Source organism: Talpa europaea (genome assembly GCF_964194135.1).
Source record: "Talpa europaea genome assembly, chromosome: 12".
Classification (NCBI taxonomy): domain Eukaryota; kingdom Metazoa; phylum Chordata; class Mammalia; order Eulipotyphla; family Talpidae; genus Talpa; species Talpa europaea.
In genome coordinates, this window is record NC_140079.1 from 54,684,647 (window position 1) to 54,705,113 (window position 20,467).

A 20,467-nucleotide genomic window follows, 5' to 3' on the forward strand; every position below is an offset into this window, starting at 1 on the left:
GCCTTAGGAAGTCCAGGCTAATTCCTTTTAAAAAACTGTGATGAAAAATAATTATTTCTTATCCTTTTTATAAAAGAATTACACCCATTATAAAATAATTCATAAAAGGCCAAATAAGAGCATTGAGCAACCATATTATCTATTACTTGTGTATTAGTGATAGAATATTAAATATTAGTGATGACTGCAGACCTCCTCCAGATTTCAATGTTTCTGATATTTTACCTCTGTTGGTTTGAGATACACATTGATAAATGTGTGATATGTAGATATTTGTTGTATTTAAAAAAGTATTCATATATATTTAAATGAATTAATGTATTCTGACATCTACTGAGATGATCACATAGCTTTTCACTTTCAGTTTAGTTGTAATGGTAAAATATTCCTAAAGTATCTCATTCATAGTAAATTATTTTATACTTTATCGCTTGATTTTAGCTCTATTCTAGTATTTTACAAGGAATTTTTCTAAGTATAAAAAATAGTTTCCAGAGAGAAATGAATGCTTTTTGAAAGTTTTGAAACAGTTTAAAACAAACTGTTCCTTCAAAGTTTGGAAGGTTTCACAAGGCTTCACCTACAAAAATGTTTTAACTTGATACTTTCCTGATTCCTTTGATAGCTTCTAGTCTACAGTTTAGATTTTGTATGTCTTTACCCATTAATTTGCTTACAATTCCCTAAAAACCGCCCATTTACCCATTCCTCTACAAGTATAGTTAAAATCCTTTTCCTAATATTTTACACAAGTTTTTTCCCCTACACTTTTCTCCAAATCATGGAAAGGATTATCAATAACCAACTATCACCAGTTAGAGTTTACGCAATTTGATCCTCACAATAAAATTATGGGTAGGAATTATTATCTTGACTTTACTTTTACTCAGATGGTAAAAGTACTTTTTTCTCAAGGTGACATAATGAAGGAGTTGACCTAGCTTTAGTTTACCTAACTCCAAAGCCCCTGTTCTTTCTCTCAATAGGAAACCATCTTTCACTAAAAAATATATAGTCTGAAGTATTATTCAAAAGCACTAAAAAATATTTAAGAGAGCCCTGAGAATCTTTTTTTTTTTAAGATTTTATTTATTTATTTATTTATACAAGCACTGGGTACAGTCAGAAGCACAGGAGGGTGAGAGAATTCGCCAGAGCCAGAGCGGAGAGCAGAGCAGACTGACGAAACACTGCTGAGGGGAGCAGTGGGCGGCAAGAGAGGTCTGCGCGCCATGTAGGACCCTCACCCGGTGGCCGGGGATCAAACTGGCGCTGCGGAGGCTGCGGGCAGTTTCGCAACCCAGCGCTCAACCGGTGCACCACCGGGGAGGCCCTTAAGAGAAGAAACAATAGTAAAAAGTCACATATCAATGTAATACTTAAACAGTAGGTAAATGCTTTATTTTTCCTCCCTTTTAAGTAGCAGCACTATTTCTTAATAGGTGAAGAAAAAAAATGCTTAAAATATAGGAAACTTTTCTATATAAACATCCATGAACACCTTATCTTATAGCTTATTCAAAGTACAATAAAGGGGCCTCCATGGTGGCACAGGTGGCTGAGCGCCGCACCGTGAAGCTGTCTGCAGCCTTTGCAGCGCAGGTTCGATCCCAGCTGGCAGGGGAGAAACCCACATGGCACAGCAGACCTCTCCGGTCTTGCCCGCTGCTCCCCCTAGCAGTGTATTTCGTCAGTCTGCCTGTTCTGTTCCCCGCTCTGTCTCTGGTGAATCCTCTCACCCTCCTACACCTCTAGTCTGTACCCTGGTTCTTGTATAAATAAATAAATCTTAAAAATAAAAAAGTACAGGGCCTCCCTGGTGGCGCAGTGGTTGAGCGCTGGGTTGTGAAGCTGCCCGCAGCCTCTGCAGCCCCGGTTCGATCCCAGGTTGCCGAGCGAGGGTCCCACATGGCGCACAGAACTCTCCTGCCACCCGCTGCTCCCCTTAGCAGTGTACTTCATCTGTCTGCCTGTTTTGCTCTCCGCTCTGGCTTTGCTTAATTCTCTCACCCTTCCGACTTCTGACTGTACCCAGTGCTTGTATAAATAATCTTTAAAACAAAAAAAGTACAATAAAACTTAGTATTAGATCATTGGTTTTATTCTCAAATTTTGTTCATTCCAAGAACCATGCTTTATTAACTATATATAAAGAAAATAGTGAGCCAGCTTTAACAAATATCTAATTACATGTATCTAATTAATCATGTCAAACCATCCTCCTATCACTGATAACAACATAAAACTAAACAGTTTTTATTTCCCTCTAATTGAAGAATGACTTTCAATTTTTTTGGCAGGAAGAATTATTTACATATTTGGACAAACTCTACCTTGCTTTTACTAATAAAGTGTTTGACTGTTAGTGTGAAATGCTGGTTATTGGCAGCATCTCTGATTTTCCACAAATGTGGTCATTAGGCCCAAAGGGTCAGAAAGTGGACCTATCCCCTAAAAGTTAGATTGTTCTCAGCACAATGTACTTTTGTACTTCCCCAAACATAAACTGATTTTATACTTGCAGGGATAGCACACTGCCCAGTGATCTTTCTGTATTTATCATGGGATTTATTATTTTACTTTTGGGAAGAGTCTGCAGCATCCTATAAATTTGGAGGGCAGTATGGTAGAGTAAAACCTGAGTGTGAATTCTAGCTTTGTCACCTGTTTGCTACTTGATTCTGGCACTATAATTTAGATTATATTCTAAGATCTTCTACTTCATCAGCTGTATGGCTTTGACATGTAACTTAACCTCTCTGTTTTCAATTTTTTCACCAGGAAAATGATCAAGTTCTCACCTCTGACAAAGGTTCTTTCTTTTACCTAATTCTAGTCAGGCTCCTCGAAGCTGTAGGACTCAACTTTGATACCCACCATTCTTATAAAGCTTCCATCACCCAGCTGTAGCAAGAATCTTGCTAAATCAGTTTGACAGAACTGTTTACTACCCTCCATATTTAATTAACCTCTATATCTCATCAAATGCCTATCTTCCACCTTTGGTATGTGATCACTATGCTCTCTCTTCAGCAAGACTCCTGTCAAGACAGTTTAGCTAGAATCCTCTTACCTCTGATGTTTCCTTCTAGTATTTTTCTGTCGAATGACACAGACCTGCTCATTGGCTATAAATCCCCACTTGCCCATTCTGCATTTGAAATTGAGGCCAGTTTTATGGTCCTATAACAAGATTTGTTTTTTCCTATTGCAATAATTATTTTTAAAAATATTGTACCTTTTTAAAGATTTATTTATTTATGCATACAAGAACTGGGATACAGGCCAGAGGTGTGTGGGGGGGTGTGAGAGGATTCACCAGAGACAGAGTGGGGAGCAGAACAGGCAGATCTACTGAAATACACTGCTGAGGGCAGCAGTGGGCAAGACAGGAGAGGTCTGCTGTGTCATGTGGGTTACCTCCTTGGCCTGGGATTGAATTCGTGCTGTAGTAGCTGTGGATTGCTTCATAGTGCTGATGCTTAACCCCTTGTGCCACCAGGGAAACCTGAAAATATTGTATTTTTAAAAAAAATTTTATTTATTATTTATTTTGCAAGGAACTAGGATGCAGGTCAGAGGTGAGAGGGGTAAGAGGATTCATCAGAGACAGAGTGGGGAGAAAAACAGGTGGACTGACTGAAATACAATGCTATAGGAGCAGTGGGCAAAACAGGAGAGGTCTGCATCATGTAGGTTAGCTTCTTGGCTAGGGATCAAACTCAGGCCAGGTTGTTGTGGTGGGCAGTTGAGATGGCAGCCTTGAGATTTAATCCCCAGGCCACCAGAAAGGCCCCCTATTGCAATTCTTCTTCTTCTTCTTTTTTTTTAAGATTTATTTATTTATTTATTTATTTATTTATTTATTTATTTATTTATTTATTTATTTATTTATACAAGAACCAGGGTATACAGGCCAGATGCGCAGGAGTGTGAGAGGATTCACCAGAGACAGAGTGGGGAACAGAACAGGCAGACTGACGAAATAGACTGCTGAGGGGAGCAGCGGGTGAGACAGGAGAGGTTTGCTTCACCATGTGGGACCCCTTACCAGCTGGCTAGAATCGAACCAGTGCTGCAGAGGCTGCGGATAGCTTCATAGCACTGCGCTCAACCGCCTGGGCTACCAGGGGAGGCCCTATTGTAATTATTCTTGAATACAATTTGCTTTTGCTACTTTAATGTCTGGCTCTGATTTTAACACCTCATCAGGCTATTTAAGAATTAAATGAATTAGTACATGTTAAATGCTTAAAATACTGTTTAACCCATAGAAGTGTTCACTGAAAGCTTATAATAATATCCTTCTTTTTAATATACTATTGGCTGGTGCTTTGCATTATTTTTGATAAGCCACTGTACCAGTTATTATAATTAAATTATTCCCCTGCTACTGGACATTTCTAAGGTTATTTCAGGCTTTTTTCATTATATAATGCTAGAAACATATATTAATTTCTACCCAATTCTCTACTTACTTCCTTAGAGAACAGCTAAAGAGTTAACTTCAGTTAAATGTTAAAGAAATGGAGTTATTAGGTCAAAATGATTTTAAGACTCTTGACAGAATTACCAAACTCTTTACTACTTATACTCTATCGACAGACTGTATGTTCATCTTTCCACATCCTGTGAGCAACATTTCTTTGAGGAAATATTCTTTTCATTTATATTTCTTTTGTTATTAGAAGCAGGACATGTTTCATATGTTTATTAGCCACATTATTTATTCTTCAAAATTATCTGTTTATATCCTTTTCCAATTTAAGAAAAATCACCTAAAATTGACTTCCATATTGGGGTAGATTACAGTTCACAAATATTTGTCTCCTTCCCCCACAGCGCTTCTCCATGAGTCTTAGTCTTACTTCACTGATGTGGGGTTTAATGATGTGCTCTGGCTTCAGAATGGATACACTTCCTTTCAACCTGGCCATGTGATTTGCTTCAGTCAGTAGGAAATTAGCAGGTATGAAGCAAGCAGAGACTTGAAATACATTTGTGGGATAGGAACTGTTTCTACCAGTACCACCTTAAGAGTTTTCTGTGGGTACCTGCTGCACCTTCAGTTGGGACATCAGAAAGAAAACTCATATAACAGACCCAAATCCAATTTACAGAGAAGAACTGAAGGTCGGGGGGAACAGAGGCGTAAAGCAGTGCTATCCATCTGAGCCCAATCTAGTTTCATTAATTCCCAGCTGAAGCACAGGAACATGAAGTTTCAAAACCAATACAATTTCTTTAAAAATGTTAACAGACTACATCTGTCAACTGTAAGAGCAATTAAGAAAATAATGTTAACTAGAGAAAAGACAAAAATGTTATCAGGGTAAGAACATGTTATTTTTTACAGGACAAGGAAGATATTTATTCAAAACTACAACGAACATTTTTAAAGCCATTTAAAGTGAAAAATAAATGAGATCATTAGTGCAATAAAATCATTTAAAATCAGGGCCTCCCCTGGTGGCGCAGCGGTTGAGTGCTGGGCTGCGAGGCTGCCCGCAGCCTCTGCAGTGCCGGTTTGTTCCCTGGCCACCAGCGAGGGTCCCACCAAAAACAAACAAACAAACAAACAACAAAAAATAAAACATTTAAAATCAGCACAATGCCAACAGATAAAAGCTAGCAGCAGAAATTATCTGTTAAACTAATAACCAGAAGCAAATTATCTTTCACATTTGAGCTTATATCATCAGAGGACTTAAGACAATATTGACAAATGGTGACTCCTAAAATAATTTATTTCTGGTCTGCATTACTTGTTAGGCTAGAGAAATTATAGCCAAATATATCATATTTCAATAGAGTGAAAGAGTTGAGCTACTTTCAACAGAAAATCAAACATGAAAGCATTTATCCAAATAAGTTGGTTTTAAAAAAGTTAATGGAACAAAAATTTCCCTAGAGAATTTAAAAAAACAATTAGTGTTTTTATTATAGTAAAACAAGAACAAAATTTGGAAATCTGGCAAAGCAGCTTGTATTCAGGGTAGAAACAGGGTAACAAATTGGCTATGCCCCAGAGAGGAAGCACTTCAGGACTATGTGTGCTCACTCTAAATAATGAAATGACTATTTGCATGGAAGGCACTGAACTACTGCTAGGGAATCCTCATTAGGGGGCACAGAACCCCTTAGAGAATGTTAAACAAGGAGAGATCTAGAAGGGTCTGGGCACTGGAAAGCCACCAAGCAAACAAACATAAATGAACTCAGTTTTTAAGTGAACAGAGAATATCTCTTTTCTTCCAAGTATTTTAAAAGTCTAGTAGCAAATGCCTGTGGGGGCAAATGCTAACAAAAGTCTGAAGTAAAACATGCAGTATTTTTAAAAGAAGTTTTTTCCCTTCTATATATTCAGACAACAGCAAGAGCTAAAAACACTTAGAATTTATGAATATTTTAGAATGTTAGAAACTATAAATGAAAACCAGAAAATCTAATGAAGTGAATTCTTCACATCAATGGGTTAGAAATAATATTACAATGGCTTTTTTATTATTGTTACCTCCCCACAGGCTTTTTTCCTGCCAAAGTTAAAGAACCTCAAGGACACAAAAAAATCATTTAAAACACTTTCCTGTCTCCTCCACTTCAATTCCAACAACAACAAAAAAAACTTGTAGGGGTTGGCTTCAAATTTAGCCTTGTAATGAAATGTGAATTCTTAAAATAAGATTGGCTGCTAGCTTAATTCCTTTGTTTTTAAAATCAATGATGGAAAATAAAATACACTGACATATTTAAAATGTACAAAAATTTGTAAGTGGTGGCTGACTGCAATATTTTCATATGTAATCTTCCTAAAATAAGCTGCCTACATACCCTCCCTCATCTCTTAAAAAATGATTCTAGATATAGGTAACTCTTGAACCTCTGTTTTTACAAATCATACAGCATAACATAAAGTATAACCTTTGAAACAATCTTGAAAAAGCCCCTAATAATGCTGTTACTATGGTAACCCTTGTATGATGCTAGTTCTCTGAAGACTCAGATCCCTGAGGCTGAACACCAGCACCTTACGATCTTCTATACTTTACCCTTCATAAAAGTATTCCATTACCATAGCACAACTTCAATAGAAAAGGCTCTACTGCAGTAAACACACAGGACCTGTTTTTTTTGGTTCAATGATTATTTCTCAAATCTAATTTTTATGATATGTTTTCTCTTAAATATTATACAAGAAAGCAATAATCAAATTCTACTTTTGAACATCACTCAGTGTCAAATTTTCTGTCAATGGTCCTTCTAATTTTATTCCTTTGTTTTAGGCTTTTTGGTAAAAAAAAAAATTTAAGTGATATATTTAATATGTAATAAGTACATATTAAACATAATTTTTAAAAGTTTCTTTTTAAGTTTTAGGGACATGATTAATATATATAATTACTGGTTTCCCTAAAAATGCATTTTTTTTTTTTTTTAAAGTCTGTTCAGCCATGAATTAAGCTGCATTACTTGAACAAAAATCCTAACTGATACTGCCCCATAAAATCCCTCATCCGGGCCTCCCCGGTGGTGCAGTGGTTGAGTGCTGGGTTGCGAAGCTGCCTGCAGCCTCTGCAGCGCCGGTTTGATCACTGGCTGCTCCCCGGCCACTGGAGGAGGGTCCCACATGGCGCGCAGACCTCTCCTGCTGCCCGCTGCTCCCCTCAGCAGTGTACTTCGGTCCTTCTGTCTGCTCTGCTCCCCGTTCTGGCTCTGGTGAATTCTCTCACCCTCCCGCGCTTCTGACTGTATCCAGTGCTTGTATGTATGTATAAATCAATCAATCAATAAATAAATCTTTAAAAAAAAATGATGTTCCAAAAAGAACACACACATATATCAGCTCTAGATAGCAAAGACAACTATATTTCATTAAATGATTTTTTGGTAGCAAGCTAGAGTTTATGAACTGATTTTACATGTATTATATCTTATTTAATCCTTACAAATCTGTGAAATAAACAGAATAGATACTTTAACAGGGTGGTCCCCAGGAAAGGGGGAGGTTCCCTGCCCCACCCAAGGGAGGGTGGAACTGAGCAGGGAGAGGAGAAACTGCAGAGGAGACTGAGGAAGGAAGCAGGATGGAGCCAGAAGGAGACCTGGAGGAGGCACATGGAGCCTAGAGACACGTGAAGAAATTGCGCTTGTCTTTTGGTCGTGGACTGGGTGACACAGATGTGGGTGAGACCCATGGGGAGGTGACAATGGCAGCTTTTATCTTGATTTTGATTTTGCTCTTTTCCTTCTGGGCTTGTCTGGTTGTTTCTGACCCTTTTCTGTGGGTCCCCACTGGAAGATGCTTTAGACTTGTGGCAGACTTGTGCTCTGGGCCAATCCCCTTTGGATGGAGTTTTACCCACGAGGGGACGGGTAACTTTGGGTGCTTGATTTAGAAACTATATTCTTTGCCTTTCCTGTATTGTTTCCTAATTGTATTAAAGTTCCTTCCCATCAAAGTCTCATATGTTTTGTGTTGATGCGGCGGATGGCAGAACCCATTTAGTATAGGCAGGTTTGCAGGGTTTGGGCTGCCCCCTCCCTGCCCTATAACAGATTAGGAAAAGAGCAAAATCAAAATCAAGATAAAAGCTGCCATTGTCACCTCCCCATGGGTCTCACCCACATCTGTGTCACCCAGTCCACGACCAAAAGACAAGCGCAGTTTCTTCACGTGTCTCTAGGCTCCATGTGCCTCCTCTAGGTCTCCTTCTGGCTCCATCCTGCTTCCTTCCTCAGTCTCCTCTGCAGTTTCTCCTCTCCCTGCTCAGCTCCACCCTCCCTTGGGTGGGGCAGGGAACCTCCCCCTTTCCTGGGGACCACCCTGTTACAATACTACTATATCCACTTCAAAGATGTGGTTTTGTCTGGGTGTGGGTGTGGGTGTGGGTGGGGGAAGGGAACAAATAAAAGCCCTAGGCTAAAGATGATCAGAAGTGGAAGACAGTAACACTTCTACTTCTCATAAATTATATTACCTTAAGCAAAGACATGAAGGGATAACTGGAATCCTCCTTAAATTAATAGACAAAGGATATAGTTTAATGATCACCTTTGGGAAGTCTTTTCTATATTTCTCATCCTGAAATCTAGAGACTGAGTTAGGGATTTGTGCTACAGATTGTTCCCAGCTTGTCTCTTTACCCTCTCTATATAATGCCATTTTTATTTATTTATGCATTCAAGAACTGGGTACAGGTTAGAGGTGTGGTGGGTGAGAGGATTCACCAGAGACAGAGGGGGGAGCAGTACAGGCAGATCTACTGAAATACACTGTTGAGGGGCTGGCTACTCAGGTGAGTTCTGCTGTGCCATGTGGGTAACTCCCTAGCCTGGGATCGAACTCGTACTGCAGTGGCTGCAGATAGCTTCATAGGTTGATGCGGTGGCTGCAGACAGCTTCATAGGTTGTGTCTTAACCCCTTGCACCACCAGGGGGCCCTACAATGCCTTTTAAAAAAACTGGTTAAGAGCCTCTCTGGTGGCTCAGGGGTTAAAGACAAAGTGAAATCAAGCTATCAAACCAGTCACTGCAACATGAGTTTGATCCCCTGCCAGGGAGATGACCTACAGGGCGCAGTAGCTCCTCAGCAGCATATTTCAGTCAATTTGCCTGTTCTGCTCCCACTCTGTCTCTGATGAATCGGCTCACCGCTGTCCCCCCCCCCCCTCCGCCCCCCCGGACCTCTGGCCTATACCCCAGTTCTTCTATGCATAAATAAAATCTTTAAAAAATAAAAATTAAAAAAATGTGGCTAAAAGAACCCCCAAAGCATAAAATCTTCCACTTAAACCATTTCTATGTTAGGGGTCAGAAATTTTAAATATATTCACATTGTTGTGCACCAACTAATGTCTTCTTTCTTGTCTATTTTCCCTGTTAGCTTATTATAAATTCTTGAGGGTAAGAATGATGTGCTATTTTTTGCTTTATTTTTAGTGTCTAGCAGTGATGATATACAGAATATTCTCAACAGTACCTACTGAATGCATGCTTACTCTATTTACCCACATACACTCTGAACCCAGAATTAGAAATAAGAAACATTTACATGGGTGTGTATGTACATATGTTAAGTCTAAACGTTTCCTGATTTCATAGACTGGCTTTCCAACGAGGGTCTTAAAGCAGATATTCCGTATAGTGAGTTGGATGAGTATAATCTGCAGTTCCAAGAATTTTTTCAAAAATACATTTAAATAATGATAAAAATATTTCATCAAAAATTACTACATTGGGGGGGCCTCCCCAGGTGGCGCAGCAGTTGAGTGGTGGGTTGCGAAGCTGCCCGCAGCCTCTGCAGTGCTGGTTTGATCCAGCGAGGGTCCCACATGGCGCACAGACCTCTCCTACGGTGCCTGCTGCTCCCCTCAGCAGTGTATTTTGTCAATCTGTCTGTTTTGTTCCCCACTCTGGTGAATTCTCTCACACTCCTGCGCTTCTGACTGTACCCGGTGCTTGTATAAATAAATAAATAAATCTTTAAAAAAAAAATTACTACATTGGGGCCTCCCTGGTGGCGCAGCGGGTTGAGCACATTGCTGTGAAGCTGTCTGCAGACTCTGCAGCTCAAGTTCGATTCCTGGCTGGCCAGGGAGATTCCCACATGGTGTAGCAGACCTCTCCTGTCGTGCGTGCTGCTCCCCTCAGCAGTGTATTTTGGTCGTCTGCCTGTTCTGTTCCCCACTCTGTCTCTGGTGAATCCTCTCACCCTCCCATGCCTCTGGCCTGTACCCCAGCTCTTGTATATAAACAAATCTTTAAAAAAAATTATTACATTGGCAAACATGTACTGAAAGTACACGTTTTTTCCCTAATTGTTTCTGATGTTGGACTAAACAATTAGTTTCTAAAATTAAATCTACTATGACTGGTCCTACTCAAGATTTCTGAGAGAAAGTAAAAGGCTCTAATGATCTGTTATTTTTTTTTTAAAGACTTATTTATGCATACATGAGCTGGGGTACAGGCCAGAGATGCGAGGGGTGAGAGGATTCACTAGAGACAGAGTGGGGAACAGAACAGGCAGAATGACTGAGACAGACTGCTGAGGAGAGCAGCAGGTGAGACAGGAGAGGTCTGCTTCGCCATGTGGGTTGCTCCCTGACGGGCCAGGGATCGAACCATGCTGCAGAGACTGCGGATTGCTTCATAGTGTGGTGTTTAACCCCTTCAGCCACCAGGGAGGCCCTCTAATTATTAGTTAAATGCCTTTTCACTCAGCTGATATCCAATTCTTTATTTAGCTCATTTTTTACTCTTTGCTCTCAACAAAGAAAACCTGATAGATCACTAAAAATAACTACTACATCACTATGTATATATTTGTTCAAAAAAAAAAAAGGATCGTTGACCCATGAATTAAGCCCAATAATGTGTATTACTTGAACAAAAAGCAAAATATACTTCTAATTGATACTTGCCCCAGACTCCTCCCTCACCCAAGTAAATTATAAGGGTTTCTTTTTTATTTTAAATTTTTTAATTAATTTTTTTATTTTTTACATCATTGTTCACTTTTTAAAAAAAGATTTATTTATTTATACAAGAACCGGGGTACAGGCCAGATGCACGGGAGGGTGAGAGGATGCACCAGAGACAGAGTGGGGAACAGAACAGGCAGACTGACTCAGACACACTGCTGAGGGGAGCAGCGGGTGAGACAAGAGAAGTCTGCCTTGCCATGTGGGATTCTCATTGGCCGGCCGGGATCGAACCCGTGCTGCAGAGGCTGTGGACAGCTTCACAGAGTGGCGCTCAACTGCCTGCGCCACCAGGAAGGCCCATCATTGTTCATTTTTAAACAATATTTGCTTCCCCCCACCCCCTCAGGTGTAGTCCCCATAAAGTTTCCTTCACCAATGCACCTGTGCACCATCACCTTATAAGGGTTTCTTTAAAGACTTATCTTATATTGCATATACTACCCTGCAATTTTTCTCCAAAAAAATTGGATGGCACTACAACAAAACTTTTGTTCTCATGTATACAGCTATATTAGTAAGTTTTCTTATGAATTATAATAAGTAATATGAATTTATCTCAATTTGTAATACATTTTTTAAACAATTTTTTAAATATTTATTTATTCATACAAGAGCTGGAGTGCAGACCAGAGGTGCAGGGGTGAGAGTATTCATCAGAGACAGAGTGGGGAGCAGAACACGCTGATTGTCTGAAATTCACTGCTGAGGGTACAGCGGGAGAGACATGAGAGGTCTGCTGTGCCATGTGGGTCACCTCCCTGGCTGGGTATCGAACAGTAGTTGCGGATTGCTTCATAGTCCTGATGCTTAACCCCTTGCGATACCAGGGAGGCCCCCTCAATTTGTAATACATTTGTAATGCTACTTTGATGAGCTAAAAATAATAATCAGGGTAATAACAATTACAACACAGAAAGAAAAAAATTAATCTCTTAGTATTGCCTAGTAACAGGAAATTAATAATTTATACATGCATTAGATAAGCCATTAAAACAAAAACATATTACATTAAAATAAAATTCAGAGACATAAAATTTCTACTGTAGTACTGCTTCACTTTAAAAATATAAATTATGGAAACAACCTAAGTGCCCCAAAACTTTCTGAGTGGATCAGGAAGATATGATATATACACACAATGGAAAACTACTCAGCTATAAAAATAAATTCTTGATTTGGAACTGGAGATTATACTAACCAAATCAGTCAAATACCAGACAAATACAGAGAAAAAAGGGTCAAATAAAGCCAAATCAATAACAAACTCTAGAAATATGATGTAAAACTGAGGTTGTCAGAGGGGAGTGAAGGAAGACAACAAAGGGAAACAAGAGAGCACAACGGACTGATGGTGGACTTTGGGTGTTTTGGTGGTAGGTGTGGTGTGGTAGCAACACCCAAAGGGGGAGATCCTATACCTCTAAATCATAAACAATGTTGAAAATCAATATTGCCTCAATTTAAAAAAATTTAAATCGGGCCTTGCTGGTGGCACAAGGGGTTAAGTCTCAGCACTATCAGCAGCCACTGCAACACCAGTTTCATCTCCGGCCAGGGAGCTGACCCACATGGTGCAGCAGACCTCTCCTGTCTCATCCACTGCTGCCCTCAGCAGTGTATCTGCCTGTCAGATCTGCCTGTTCTGCCACCCATTCTGTCTCTGGTGAATCCTCTCACCCCCTCTGGCCTACACCCCAGCTCTTGTATGCATAAATAAATTTTTAAAAAATTAAAAAATTAAATTATATGGATATTTTAATAGAAACATTTAGTAGTTTAATTTTAAAGTGTGGATATTTAAATGGAGACTACATTTTTTGTAATTATTTAAACTGTGCATATAAATTTATAAATGTTTGAGAAATAATAAAGCTTTAATAACAGTTTAATAAATATACATTTTAGAAATTATTTAAAGGGGTACATGAGCAAAAAGAAAAAAGTCTGAAGGTCAAAATACTGCCCAAACCTCTGCTTCTAATTTTAAATGCTGAGATTTGGAGTGTTGCAAATGAAGGAATTTGGATTTTTAGCTTCCACCCAGTGGTATCAGTATAGTTAAAAGATATGTCCCAAAATAATTAACCAAAATGACAGTGCTCATATTTACTGAGGGTAGGAGAATAGTAAAGAGTTCTTGAGTCAAAGGGTACCATGTATTAAATAAGTTGCCTATTCTATAAATTCTCTAGTAACAACCTTCTCAATCATGATGCATGCCTGGACTAAATAATGCATTCCTCAGCAAGATTATTAATAGGAGCTTTGAGGTATGTAATTAAAATTATGTATTTTAACAAATGTTCCTATATAGTAATAAAATTATTGACTGCATTATCAATACTACTGTATTTGAAGAATCTACTGAAAAAAAAAAAAAAAACAAAAAAACAAAACCCGTGTGTTATAGAAAGTATTCTGCTGAACCAAATCGCAACAAATCTTATAAAGAACCCATGATCCCCATTTTTCAAATCCATCACACTTTAGATAAGTAACAATTTGAGAGCATTATAAGATTCCCACATAATAGCACCTCAATTTAAAAAACTCACTGACAAATTTTTACCAAGATACTTAAAAATAATTGTAATAATTTTAATTAGTACCAATTCTTTACCACCCACAGATAAGAGTGTGCAGCCTCTAAGGTGTAGGCGGATATTGATTTAAATAGACAGAGAAGGAATGCATTTTAGTAAAAGGAAGAGAGACTTTTGATTGACAGTTCTTGGAAAAAGGTTAAAAATTCAAAAGAAGTGACTGCATGCAGCTCAGTATCTAAAAGCTTTTTTCTCTTCCCAACAGAAGAGCAGTCTCAAGTAATAACTGGTTGCCATGGAGATAAAAAACTAGAGAAATCAGAGAACTCAATTTGCAGTTAAATGGGCTGGAAACAATCCTTACTACTTAAAGAAAGGAGATTAAAAATGTACATGATTGCCAGAGGGAATCTTTTTCACCTAGCATTTCCCAACCTCATTAATGAACCAGAAATCTAAAATACCAAATGAAAATCCATGGTGTCCACAGATTGAGCCCATTAAACCTAATTCAAAATTTCAAACAATATTTCAAATCTTTCCTCTTCTATATTATTTTGATTCTTTGTAATGGTCTTGCTGATAAATACTGGAATGAGACTAAAATTGTGTTCAAGAACAAACTAACTGAGGGGACTGGAATCAATGGGCAAAAAAGAGCATGACAAAGGAAAAGAAACCAGAGTAAGAACAGATTCAGGTATGAAAATCCTGGTTCTGAACAATTTCTTCACAGTCAATCATAGAATACCTTTGTGAGTGCTGTAAAGGGCTGCAAATGTCACCATGAAGAAAGTTGTGGAGTATTTGCCAGCATTAACTAAATGAGGAAAGGCCCTTTTTGTGTCTCGGTATCGGCGCAGGCACTGGACGAAGCGAAGCCAAGCAGGAATGCACTGAACGATGGCCCGCGTACCATACATGTAAGTATTGCAAATTTCTTGTTCTGTGAATATTTCAAAGGAGAAAAAATTACAATAAAAAATAACTTGTTCACATCAGTTAGTCACATACTAAACACTAGCAAGTCCATAAAAGCAAGGACACAGAGTTTAGAATCACTTTCTTCTTTGCAACTATTATATTGTCCAAATTTTTAGTTGTAGGTAAACAGGAAAAAAAGTTAAATACATTAGAAGGAGAAGCCTCTCAGATATCTGTGGTTGAATCACTTTCTTTGATGCATGTAAAATATAAGAAAACAGAAGGTGGGCATATTAATCTAAAGGGAAAAACCTGGTTAGTTCTGTAATTCGAAACATCTGGAAAACCTCAATTACATGAGCTCTAAACCACTACAATATAATATACTCCCAATAGACTGTTTATACTTTTGTGCTCCTCTTTTTTTTTCTTTACAAAGAAGAGTTAAATTTGTATTTTTAAATGAGAAGACTGGAGTTGGTATATCGGGTTTTCTTCAAATTCTGGGACAGTACTGTAGTGTGATCAGTCTTAGCAGTGTTGTGATACACTGGCAATCATTGAAAATTGTGTTGGCACCAGCTTTGTTAACTTTTGTTAGTCAGATGTTACATAATCTGTCTAAGTTTGGCCTTTGTCATTAAGGTAAAATTCCTTAACATCTTATACTCCTAGCATAAAATAAGAGTGGGAAAAAGCCAGAAGAAAAACAAGGCCCCCTATAATAAGAATTAAAAAACAATCTACAATGGCTTTCTCAAGGCATTTTATCTAATGCTAAATTATCAGTATTTCTGGTTATAAAGCAATACTTGGCACTAAAGCATTTGTGATACAGATACCAAAGTTCTTGAACTTTTTTTAGTTTTAAAGTTGTATATTTCTTGGCAACTCATTACATATCATTTAAGAGCCAATTTATATCAGATAAAAAGACAGTTAAAAGAAGCCAAGTACATTTAATTAAGTTTGCAATATTATTGGATGAGTTTTCACCATGAACTTAACTTTCTCAGTTATCATCATTCCCAATATTTCCTGCTTTACATTGGCAGCTTAGTAGTGTGGATGCACATTCATACTCTACCTTCTGGGTTCGCTTGCAAAAGGCCTCCACTTTTAACCCAAATGAGGTCAGTACTATAGAAGCAGATCATATATTCCAGGTCCATCAGTATCACTACCAGGCTATTGAGCTGATCGGCTAGCCAGAAATCAGCAAAGCCTACCTTATGGAAAGGGGCTGTAAATACTCGAAACTGAGAGAAAGGAAAAAAAAAAAAATTAGAAAGCACGGCAACAAGAAAATTCATTTTAAGTTTCTCTAACTCATATTTGACTATACAACATAATCACTGTAGCTGATAACATGGAAACCAATGAAGCAATCACAAATATAGAGACATGGCAACAGTGGCTATTAATAGTGAGAAATAGTAGAATTCAATGAGAATTATTAGTGAAGGGAATGAACTGAATGGATAAATAGGAAAGGAAATGAAAGGATGAGAATAGGTGGGAGGCAGCAATAGTTACAGTTAGAAAGCAGAGAGGTGCCATGTCTTGAAATTATGCCACAAAGATCAGCTCACATCCCACTGTTATGAAAACAATGATAAATTAACTCAGGTTCCTTTTATTGAGCAGTAATCCATTCTGTGCATTCTTCTTGTAATGCACTTCTCATAATCCATTAAACAAAACAAATCTATGAGCTAGGTACTATTCATATCCCCATTTTACAGAAGACTCATCCTAACCTATTATGTGGAAGACTATTTACTACTGTAAAGGGAAATTCTGGCACTGCAGAAGGGGGAAGGATTAGATTCGAATGCAATCACTGTGAGTAGGGATCAAATTGTGCTGAATGCCTTGAGAGGCCCAGAATGAAGAGGATATGGGATTAAGGCAGCTTTATTCCTCACTTATTCTGTCACAAGATTTCTATCTTATGAAGATGAAAAATATCAGATTGTTTCACTTATAGCAGGAATATAGGGGAACCAAATAAGATATCAGTGTAAAAAAAATAAAAAACACAACAAAACAAAAACAGACAATTATAGATCAGAGACATACTGCCGGGGAGGAGAAGAGAGAGGGATCAGAGGGACGGAGGGAGGAGCACAGGGGACTGTGGTGATGGTGCACTAGTGCGTTGGGGAAGGAAATTCGATGGGGACTATACCTGGGGGGGGGGGTGGGAAGGAAATATTGTTTCAAAATGAACAATGAGGGCCTCCCCAGTGGCGCAGCGGTTGAGCGCTGGGTTGCGAACCTGCCCGCAGCCTCTGCGGCGCCGGTTCGATCCCCGGCTGCTCCCCGGCCACCGGAGGAGGGTCCCACATGGCGCGCAGACCTCTCCTGCGGCCCACTGCTCCCCTCAGCAGTGTACTTCGGTCCTTCTGCCTGCTCTGCTCCCCGCTCTGGCTCTGGTGAATTCTCTCACCCTCCCGTGCTTCTGACTGTACCCAGTGCATGTATAAACAAAACAAACAAACAAATAAATATAAATAAACATGCCTCTATAAAAAAATTGAAAAAAAATGAACAATGATGTAAAAAATTAAAAAATGAAAAAATGGACTCCTAAAACAAGGTAATTTCACTAAGTAGTTTTGAGAAAATGAGTACAAAATCTGCAGCTCTTTTTGCCACCTAGCAATATTAATTTAGCAGACATATTCAGCCTGGAGTCTTTTCCTCTCTTCTCTCAGATATGGTGGGTTCTTGTTATTTCTGTTCTTTCTCTAAATATTTCTCTATTATTTCAGGGAGACAAATGGCTAAGTTATGACCCAGTCCTGGGTGTCATCTATCTATGACAGAAACTGCCTTAGAGCTTTGGACTAGGTAGTTTCAGGACACAGTAAAAGCTTTGAGAACTTATTTTCTGGAGCTGATATATTTTGAGTCCATGGCTTGGTCTCTTAACACTCTCTTAACTGTGTTTCAATAAGTTGTACAATAGTCAGAGAAGCAAGCAACCATAAGTGCCAAATACAGCAAACTCCTGTTATTCATGGGGTAGAAGGTAGGTGGCAGGAGTTACATTCTACTACCAGTTCACATGGTATTTTAAGAAACTCTATAGTATCTAATGGACTTTAAAGAGACAAAAAGCAATAGGATAATATAGATATAACACTAAAGGGTCAGGAAGTCTAACTCAATGTTTGGTCATCAACTTTTGTGAAATTTGTAGCCTAGGACAAACTTTCACTTTCTCACTAACATGGACAAATAACCATCACTCTCACAGATTGTGAGAGCCTCAAAACCTAGCTAATACAGAAAACCTCCGTAAGAGAAAAATGCATCAAATAACAAACAGATAAAGGTAAGGAACTGGGAAAGGAAAGGAGTGGCATGAAAATATTAACAGGAGAGAGGAAAATTCTACAGAAGAAAGCAGATGGAAAAAAGGAAGAAAAGGGGGAATCGAAAATGTTGGTATACAATGACTAATGAAGGAAAGATAAGTTATTCATTTATTTCATTTATTTCCCAAAGATTATTTACTGTATGTTGACATTGTAAAGGTACAGGGATAAACAAAACATAGTCTCTGCTCTCAAAGGCCCACATTTGGTTGGGCAAATAAAAGCCAAAAAAAAAAAAAAAAAGATAGTACCATGTAGTAAGTGCGCTAATACAGATATGCAGAAAATACTCTAGAAATACCAAGAAAGGAACAAGTAACAAGTTCAGAGTCAGAGGTAGGGTGAGGTGGGCTGAAAACAAATCATACTTAACTCCCTGACATTTACACATTATCAAGTTCATCTCAAATTTATTTGAATTCTCCTGAGTGAGAATTCTTTTCTTATTCTGGCTAAAGTCTTTCAACTTCTACCTTGTTATGATTTTGATCAAAATGGTAAAGAATGACTACATTTCAGTAGTAAAAAAGACAGATAATAATTCTGGGTCTCTGATGTTTTATCTACATATACAAAAAGTCACTGATAGGTTATTAAAAAGGTGATATACTAACAACATCTTCTAAGTAAATGTAGATAAACAGTTAAGAAGAAGTTTTAATTTCCTTGTTTTAGAGGCTTATGAATAATCACATTCTTTTTAAATTTGATTTTTGTATAGTATTATCTTAGAGAAAGTGAACAGCAGGTGTAACTTAAATGTTAGTGTTTAAAAGTATAGATTAGGGAGTCAGACTACCTGGACTCATATCCCATATTGCTTACTGGCTGTGTGACCTAATTAAACTTCTTTGAAGCTATGTTTCCTCATTTATAAAATGTGGATTAATAGCAGCTCCAATCTCATGGGTCATTAAAAAGATCAAATGAATTAATACATATAAAATGTCCAGAATAGTGTATTATTGAGAACATTTCTCATTTAGCATCTAATCTTACAGTAGAGACATATATAAAATTGTTACTATATAACTAAAGAAAATATTGGAAAAATCTATTTCAAATTATATAGAAAAGGACTCTAAGAATTCAGTCAGAAGAGTTGATATTTTTGCTTAGAAAATCTTAGATACTTTATGAGAGGTAAAGGACCTATACAAAGAAAACTATAAAACACTGTTATAAGAAATAGAAGAAGACACAAAGAAATGGAAAGACATCCCCTGCTCATGGATTGGAAGAATAAACATTATTAAAATGGCCATCCTACCAAAAGCAATATTCAGATTCAATGCTATTCCAATCAAACTTTCAATGTCATTCTTCAAAGAAATAGAACAATTATTGATGAAATTCATATGGAATCACAAAAAACCCCAAATAGCCAAAGCTCTCCTGAAAAAAAAAAGAAGGGAATGGAGGCATCACACTCCCAGACTTCAAACTCTACTACAAAGCCATAATCATCAAAACTGCATGGTATTGGAACAAGAACAGACATACAGACCAATGGAATCGAATAGAAAATCCAGAAATAAACCCACAGATTTATGGTCAACTAATCTTTGACAAAGGAGCAAAGACTATGCATTGGAGCAAAGAAAGTTTGTTCAATAAATGGTGCTGGGAAAACTGGGTCGCTACATGCAAAAGAATGAAGCTTGACCACCACCTCACACCATACACAAAAATCAACTCAAAATGGATTAAAGAACTAGACATAAGACCTGAAACCATAAAATACATAGAAGGAAATATAGGCGAAACACTACGTGATTTGCACATCAAAGACATCTTTACAGACACATCACCCAAAGCAGTGATAGTGAAGGCAAAGATAAACAGCTGGGACTACATCAAATTAAAGAGCTTCTGCACAGCAAAAGAGACAATAACAAAAACAAAGAGAAACCCCACCAACTGGGAGAACATTTTTGCACACAACACTAATGATAAAGGACTGATCACAAAAATCTGCAAAGAGCTAATGAGACTCAACAACAACAAAGAAAATAATCCAGTCAAAAAATGGGCAGAAGAGCTAAAAAGAAACTTCTCTGAAGAAGAAATGCAAATGACCAACAGGCATATGAAAAAATGTTCAACATCACTTGTCATCAGGGAAAT

At 38.0% G+C, this 20,467-nt stretch overlaps 1 protein-coding gene across 2 annotated transcripts in view; it reads right to left on the minus strand.

Moving 5' to 3' along the window:
• Positions 1-20,467, minus strand: part of XPR1 (xenotropic and polytropic retrovirus receptor 1) — a gene marked incomplete at both ends in the record, with an annotated part of 187,196 nt that overhangs the window by 18,796 nt on the left and 147,933 nt on the right. Inside the window, 2 exons of one of the 2 annotated variants that reach the window (XM_084251517.1) lie at positions 14,782-14,976; positions 16,042-16,213. In XM_084251517.1, the coding sequence (XP_084107643.1) occupies positions 14,782-14,976; positions 16,042-16,213 (367 nt within the window). The remainder of the gene's footprint in view (positions 1-14,781; positions 14,977-16,041; positions 16,214-20,467) is intronic. The other variant, XM_084251518.1, reaches the window with a different exon arrangement.